Source organism: Vitis vinifera, chromosome 9 (genome assembly GCF_030704535.1).
Source record: "Vitis vinifera cultivar Pinot Noir 40024 chromosome 9, ASM3070453v1".
NCBI classification, from domain to species: domain Eukaryota; kingdom Viridiplantae; phylum Streptophyta; class Magnoliopsida; order Vitales; family Vitaceae; genus Vitis; species Vitis vinifera.
The window spans coordinates 2526252-2534766 of record NC_081813.1 but is presented as its reverse complement, the minus strand read 5'-3'; the positions used below and the strand labels follow the sequence as shown (position 1 = coordinate 2534766).

General features: G+C 34.9%; 1 protein-coding gene across 1 annotated transcript; it reads right to left on the bottom strand.

Moving 5' to 3' along the window:
- Positions 1 to 271: 271 nt before the first annotated feature.
- LOC100266960 (probable LRR receptor-like serine/threonine-protein kinase At4g29180) lies at positions 272 to 7785 on the bottom strand. Its single transcript, XM_019222055.1, has 11 exons — positions 7590 to 7785; positions 5699 to 5809; positions 5064 to 5610; positions 4492 to 4970; positions 4223 to 4364; positions 4064 to 4101; positions 2613 to 2842; positions 2353 to 2479; positions 1792 to 1860; positions 1491 to 1695; positions 272 to 704 (listed from the first exon to the last, which is right to left on the bottom strand). Exons 1-11 carry the CDS (start codon positions 7783 to 7785, stop codon positions 272 to 274), a joined length of 2577 nt encoding a protein of 858 aa, XP_019077600.1.
- Positions 7786 to 8515: the final 730 nt, after the last annotated feature.

The window sequence follows — 8515 nt, the reverse complement described above, 5'->3', positions numbered from 1 at the left end:
CTCATAGGGTTTGGGGAGACCTTAGTTCCCCCCTTCAAGTATCAACTCCTAGGGTTTTGGAGGAGACCTTAGTTCCCCCCCTTCAAGCATCTTGACTGAAACCCTGCAGGAACAATGAAGCCGGTTGCACCAAATATGATTGAAATAAACAATAGGTTAAAATACATAGAAATCCATATATGGTATTAAGTCCATAATGGGAGCAAGACTTTCACAAAAGTGAGAAATAATTGCAAGATACCAAAGTATGCACCTACATTTTACAACATATCTACCTTTCCTGAGGACCCTTTGGAATTTCTGTGCTAACAAAAATCATTTCAAGCGAATCGTTTGCTTGTTTCTCATTGTCTTCCTCCATACTCCGCGTCCTTTCAGGGGCTATCTCAATGTTCAAACAGCCTTTTAATTCCAGCAACACATGACTCATGGTCGGCCTTGTGGTGGAGCTGTAGGTTACACAAGCCATTGCTATATCTATAGCTTTCCCGACAGAACTGATATCAAAATCTCCCTGTAACCTCTGATCTACTATGTCTCTAATCTCCCCCCTTTTAATAATGGGACTGACCCATTGGACTATGTGAAGCATGCTTTCTTCGCCCTGCTTTATTATCGGAGGCTGGCCAGTGATAAGCTCCAACAGAACAATCCCAAAGCTATAAACATCGCTTTTCTCATCCAACCTTAAGGATGTGTAATACCTGTACAAAAACACATGCAAATAATTTCAGTTATTTTACCTAAAAAATAATCAGATTGCCTTTAATTTGACTACAATTTCAGTGATTTACTAAAAGGATATTTGGTAAATCAATTTAATGACTTAATTTGACTTGATAACTTAATTTAAATCATTAAATAAATTAAACATGTGTGATAAAATAACTTAATTTCATAACCTAAAGTTAAAAAAGTTAACTTATTCTTAATTTTAAATTTATTTTTTCATTTGTCCATTCTTAATGAGAGTAAATATTTCTTTAGTTATCTTATGCATTGATTATACTTTAAATACAAGGATAAATACGTTAATTTAACGGTTTAAAATAAATTTTAATTTTATCAAACAACCTTAATCTTTAAAATAAAAATTAAGTAATACGTTTTAACGTTATATTTGATTCTCGAAAAATTTGAAGAAAAATATAAGGGAAAGAAAATAAAGAGAAAAAGTATAAAGAAATAAAAAGTGATGAAAAATAAAAATATGTATATATATTTAAAATTAAATAATTTAAAAGTGTAAAAGTTTATAACTAATTAATTATATTTGATTTTCCTTGATATTTTTTTATAGTAAAATCACATGAGAGACTCATTTTCTTCTTTCATTAATGTTTTTCGGGAATAGACATAACATAAGTTCATAATTTAATTTAAAGTTAACTTAAGTCATGAAGTAATAAATGTTAAGTTTCACCAAACACCCTCTAAGACATCCATATATTTGATTGCATTGCATTTTCAAAAAGGTTATAAATACTTACTCAGGATCGAGGTATCCAGGCGTTCCAGATATTGCAGTTGAAAAATTACTCCCAGATAAACAATTCCCATTTTCAGGGGTCAAGCATCTGGACAACCCAAAATCTGCTACTTTGGCTTGCAATTTCTCATCCAACAAAATGTTGGCAGTCTTAACATCTCTGTGGATTATTGGTGGCTTGCAACCATTGTGCAAATATTCCAGTGCTACAAATTCGAATCCCATGTCTGTTAGTTTGGAAAAAAGATAAACAGACCACTAAATTTTGTCACAAAATTTTCTTCTTCTGCTCCTTAGCTTACCTTGTGCTGCATCTATTGCTATTCGAAGCCTTTGTTCCCAAGTCAAGACGGATGCATCCTTAACAGTGCCTATGACATGATAAGTTTATAATTATCACCGATCATTTTGTTCTACAAAGGGAAATCAATACGTTGTTACTTAAAAATATTGCATTGAAACACATTAATGAAACTACATTGCCAAATCTTGGTTTCGGGTATAGATTTGTACTAAAATTTATTCAGTGGGGCTTATCAAAATATAGGTTTCTTTTAAATTAAGATTATGTTTGGTTCTTGAAAAGTTTGAGGAAAAATGCAAAGTAAAGAAAATGGAAATAAAAGTAAATAAAGTCAATAAATTATTTACATATCTTACCTCAAACTCGTTTTATGTATTTAACTCTTATATATAAAAATTAAATAATTTAAAAATATATAAGTTTTTTACTAATTTTAGTTAAAACCAAATATAAGAAAATTATGTTTTTTTTTTTAATATTTTTTTCTTTTCTCAGAATTTCTAGGATCAAATATAGTCAAAAAGTTGGTATTATAAAATATGGTACAAGCGATTGATACCTGACAAACACTCTTGTAAATTCCCATTAGCCATGTACTCGTACATGAGCCCCATGTTTGGACTCTCATCACAGTAACCGAGTAGAGAAACCAAGTTTCTATGATGAACTCTTGTTAACAGCTCAGCCTGTCATTAGCACCAAACATCATCCAAATTGAAAGTAACTCCAAGCCTCAAGGACACCATATATGATTTGAAATCAGAATAACTTGAGTGCTAGTATATGTATATACATAGATATATATATAAAGAAGCTTGCCTCAGTCCTACATTGCTTAGACCCATGGATTGATGGAGATGAAAGCATCTTGACAGCAACTTGAGTACCATCACTTAAATGGCCACTATAAACTTTTCCAAACCCTCCTTTCCCAATCACCTGTTGGAAGTTACCAGTGATGCTTACAATCTCAGAGTAACTAACGTTCCTGTTATTCTGCCTCATTATCTTCTCTTCTAGATCATTAGGTTTGGCAGCAACAACTATACCTAATAAGATTGTTTGTAAATGTAATCAGCATTCCAATATCAGAAATTTTCATAAATTGATCCAACAAAACAACTTAGAATACCTTGTCGTTGCTTCCTTTTGTAGATCCAGAAGATGGCAAATACACCTAAGAGGACCAGAACGAAAACGGCGCATGAAACTATTGGAACAATAGGATTCTTCCACTTACATGAGCTTGTTTTACAAAGATGCGGATTCCCATCCAAACTAGAATCAAAAAGAGATAATATGATTATGTTTGGCTCTCAGAAAATACGAGGAAAAGAAAATAGAGAGAAAAAGTAAAAAGAAATAAAAGATGAAGAAAAGTAAAATAAAAATAAAAATAAAGTAATAAATTAATTTTATATGTTACTTCAAACTCATTTCATTTATTTTAACTTTTCCATATAAAAATTAAATAATTTGAAAATATATAAATTTTTAATTAGTTTTAATTATATTTTATTTTTTGGTATTTTTTATAGGATAATTAAACATGAGAAATTTTTTTTTTTTCATAATATTTTTTGAGAACCAAACATAACCTATAAAAAAAAAGAATAAATAAATCTTGAAATTTGAAAGAAAAATTGGAAGTTCGGAACAACAATAGGGTCAATTTTCCCTCATTGTCTAGGTAACCAAATGGGAAAATAGCTAATAAACTCTTGAACAAACTGAATTGGATATAACAAAAACCGCTAAATTATAGGATTATTTAAGGTTGATCCATGAAGATTGAAAAATAGATTCAATAAAAAGAGAGCTATAAATTGATATTCATGCATTTGAGAAAGCAGACCTCAAAGACAAGGTACCACCATCAGCTTGTTTTATTAGCGCCAATGGAACTGAACCTATGAAATTGTTCCATGATAAATTCCTGAAAAGGAAGAGACAATTTGATCATATACTTCATTAATAAACTGAGGAACTTGGAAATAAAAACTGCAACAACTTACAAGGTTTTCAAGGCAGGCAGGTTAGCTAGAAAGGTTGTCACTTCTCCAGTTAAGTTATTGTAAGATAAATCTCTGTAATGAAAGAGTTGTCTCAGTAAGTGCTGATACAGTAATGGAAATCTTGGATGTTATGAAATATTTGTCTCTGATTGCAGCCACCATATCCCCATAGGTCACAGCTCTTATACAGATATATTTATCCCACACCCACTAGAACTTACAAATGTTGTAATGACGTGAGATTAGAGAATGAACCATCGATCCTCCCGGTCAAATTGCTCGAAGAAAGGTTCCTGATTGCCAGTTAATTAGTATAACAGTCATTTGTAGACAGATAGTCCCATTTTATTGAAAAATGGTTTAATAATTCATATGCAGTACTCTCCTAAATGTTTTTTCACCGCATAAACTCACAGTGAGATGATACTGGGAGCATCATAGCCATTGTCACTGCAGGTCAGGCCATCCCATAAGTAATCTCTGGGGATGCATGGATCTCCTTGCCAGCTACTCTTCATCACCTTGTACACTGACTTGATTTTCTTGATAGCATCAACTAGTAATTTCAAAAGTCGACAAAATTAAGATCGATCATTTAGCCCTTGAATAAAATTTAAGAAGAGCGATGCAATTCTCTCTTTTCTTGCTTTAATTCCTTAAGAAAAATGAGTGCAAGAACATACCTTCATTTTGGCCAGTTGGTGATTGTAAGAAGTGTTTTACCGAATATATCTCCAAAGCATTGAGAATGGGAGGACGTGTGGAGTTATCTGTCTTAGAAATACTAAAATTTAGACTACCAGGAGCACTTATAGAGTCGGTGTTCCATATAGTAGTTGGAATCATCTTTTCTGGAACAATAGGCCCTCTCCATGAGCCACCATTCAGTGAGATCTTGAATTCTCTCAACTCGCCGGCTTCCAGTTGCTCAACCTCAGCGAAGTACATGTACACATAAAACTGTTGACTAGGATCATCTGTATCCCAATAAAACTCCAAGGAAAGGGAATCGAGGCCTGGAATCACAGCAGTAGACATGACATTGGATGGAGGTTTGTACTCATTGTTACTTAAGGTGCCACTAACATATCTTGAATTGATGGGAGCCCAATAATCCCAGCTGACGGGATCCCAAATGCGATCAAAAACATCGTCTTTGTATCTAAATAAGAATGTATATATAACTTAGTCAATTCAAGATATATATTGAAAAAACCGATTTAAGATGATGTTAGTGACTCAAATTGTGCCTCACCTGACTGTTTCATTTGTTGTTGATCCAACGTCAACCCTTGTAAAGAGTTCCAGTGATCCAGATTCGGTGGTATAAGTGGAATTATCCAGTGGTCTCAGCTCTAACGCAGATATAAAAGGTGTCCCAGACCCAGTGTTTGCCAGACAGACATATATGTCATCTGTCTTTGGAACATGAATGATTTCCCTCCTGACAATTTTATCTGAATGGGTAATGTTAACTGTGTCCCACTCCTCAACACCAAGATGTAGTTTGAATTCTGGAGGTTGATCCTTGGAGTCATAATTTCCATACATGAAGAAAGCCCTGATCAAATAATTATTATTTTTGCCATTTTTCGGTCTCAGGGTGTAACAATTCTTGGCTCCTTCTGGGAAGCTTCTAACATTTGTGAGCTGTGGTATAAGAGTTGCAGACGTGAACTTTGAAGAAATCTTCCCATTTATTCCAGTGTCTATGAATTTTGCATCCGAAGTGTAAAGCAGGCCAGTGGTATTATCCTTATAGTCTGAGCCCTCAGCTATCCCACAATCAATGCTTATGAATCCTACACAATATTTTGAATCCATTCCCCATGAAATAAATCAGTAACTTGTTTATTTGAAAAAGAGAGGGAGAGAGTGGGAGATGCACACCTGATTGATCCTGCAGCCCATGAACCAGCACCAAAAGAGCTAAAAACCCGAAAAACAAAAATGCCATATCCATTGATCTCCTCAGTTCCCTTCTCAAGGAAGAAGAAGGGCCTGTAAAATGTCAACTTGAAAATGCCAATTATATTGATGCACTAACACAAGACCTCTCAAGAGCTGTTAGCATCAGTTGCAGCTAGCCAAGGATAAGATTTTCATCAATCTACTAAAACTTTCATTGGAAATATCCACCCGGCCAGTGATGGAAGTATTGTTGTTGACAAAGTATCGACAATGGGAACAAATGTATATTTAAAGCCGACGAAAAGTAGAGACAGATCCGCTACAGCAAGATTCAGTATATGAAAGATGGAGTACTAACAAACATGTGGGGTTAAGTAGAGGATAAAGCAGATTCTAAAATTCCATTCTAACTAAAGTGATTTTCATTACAAAGTTTGAAGTTGATTAGGACTTTAATTAATAGGGTAATTAATCAAATTGCTAGCCTCTAAATTATAGAACAGTCAAGTTGAATGAAGGAGTCCAGGGGTTCAACAAACCATTAAGAAACCATAAGACATAGAGAGGTAAAAGGAAGATGCCACACAAGATGCAGACAGCCACTACCAAACAACATTTTTAAGGTATGGAGATACAAAGTTTCACCCAAAAGCTGGACTATAAACATTAAATTAATTAACGGTGTTATCCCTCGATTAGTCAGAAGAAAATTTAGAGCCCAAGGAATATGTGGAGAGATGAAAGAAAAACAAAATCATGTCGATGATTTTAAGGTTTTATATCCATATTTGTGACTCTAAAACAACCTGGATGTTCATCTTGTTGTAAACCCGGCTTGATTATACCTGACTAGGGTATTTATGCCAAGGATCCTATAAATCCAACATTGATTCCTTCATTAAATATGAAACGAGAAACCTTGAACATGGATAATTAGGTAATAAAATATTTGTTACATATGCTCCAATCATCATATAGCAACCCGTTGAAGTCTGTATAACGTAGGAAGGATTCAATATTCAAACAATAAAAAGATCTCCTGCTCTTCGTAGAATCAAACACAAGGGAGTTTCTGAATTGCAAATTGCTTTAGTAAAATCCAAATTCATTGTATTAAGTAGTTGCAGTTGGTAGATTATGATATATTAGTATGTAGAAGAGAGATGAAGAGACAAAGGTTAATAGTAGGCAACTAATTAACCTTATACATGTTCACACTTAGAGCCAAAAAAACTAAAAATTCTACTATTTTTATGCGAAAAATAAATGGTATATATATATTCCTAAGAAAAGGATATATATATATTCCTGAGGAAAAGATAATCCACCTACGTGAGAGAAAGTACTTTGTAATTGTTTGTATCTTTTTAAAATCTTTAATAGATATAAGTAGGCATACTTTTGAACCACGTTAATTGTTGCAATAGTGAAAACAATATACCAAGAAAAGAAAAAGAATAAAAACACCAACAATTTTATGTGATTCGGTGTTGCAGCAGTAGCAACAAGATTGTCCACCAAAGATTTCAAATTAATATAGAAGAATTATGAAGTATTCTCTATCATAGGTTACATAAATTGTTCCAAATTGTCTTTACTATCACCCGTCCGAGTAGCAGATTTGCCTGAACCAATGTAAATGGAGCGAGGTAATATAAGGGGGTTGTCCTCAAACCCTTGGAAGGCCTTATGGGTCACAATTGATTGAGAGGAACCATAGGAACTGGGTGCATCATACTCTAAAACCGGCAATAATTGATTGCAGTCCTTCAGATGTCACAGTTGCTGTAAGTTGCTTCTTAGGGATTAGTTCAATTTTCTTGCAGCAAGAACGAGGGTGCAATGTTGGCACGTATGGCAGTAGCACTACTTGGGTCATGACTGACGGCAGGATGTTGCAAGTATGGTCTAAGAATTGCAAAATCTAGCAGCCTTGCCCCATCAAATGGATGTCCAGAGTCATCTTCATTGTTCTTTGTCAAGTTGGCCATAGGGACTGCTAGATGCTGAGGATACCAAGGCTGAGGACAAGCAAGAACTAGCCACACGTACACTATGGTGGCCATGCATGCACGTGAGAAGGAGAGTGCATCTGGAACTCCCTAAGCATTTTGGATCTCTGGCAAGCTGAAGTCAGATGAAACAGACTGAAGAGAAGATCAGATGGCTGTATCATCTCAGACTCAAATGGAATGAAACATCGACTTCAAGGTGGTTTAAATATTGAACTTCAGTTTACCAAAGCCAAAAAATATTTAAACCCGAAAGCTCAAGGTTCCAAGAAAAACCCCAAGCTGTGATACCCAGTTCTCCAATACAGACCCAGACAGGTAAGAAAGCTAAAACTCTAAAACCCAACTAAACAAGGGCGTGTTTGAGCCTGAAGTAGAATATACACGCCTTCGAATCTCTGAGGACATTGAACAAAACATATCTTCGGGTTATTGGGATCCATCAAAATGCACATTGCCTCAAGGAAGGCTCTGCTGTCATTTATATAGTGATCCAGATTGGATGGAGATCAGATGAGCTTAAACTGCTCTCCAGAGATGAAGCAACAATCCCAGGAACATCTCCCTCGCCAACAGGAGCTCCAAACGCGGTCTTTTAAGCATCATCTTCACAAGATAATATCTTCTCTGCTGAAGGAGAAACATGAGTACCAAGACGTGAAGACAGACCTGGATTTAGATACTGGTGCTGAAATGTATCTAGGGGGAACTGTAGACAGTATCTGTGTGCTGAGACTGAGAGATGATCTCCGAAAGATTTTGTGGAGCTTCCATTCCATCTCTG

Bases quoted from the DNA above. Each gene is read 5' to 3' on its own strand.
- LOC100266960 (XM_019222055.1), bottom strand. From the start codon at position 7,785: ATGGCCACCATAGTGTACGTGTGGCTAGTTCTTGCTTGTCCTCAGCCT. The intron at 1,861-2,352 runs GTATCAATCGCT...ATCATGTCATAG, and splicing joins TTTACAAGAGTGTTTGTCAG to GCACTGTTAAGGATGCATCC. The intron at 1,696-1,791 runs GTAAGCTAAGGA...TCGAATTTGTAG, and splicing joins AGCAATAGATGCAGCACAAG to CACTGGAATATTTGCACAAT.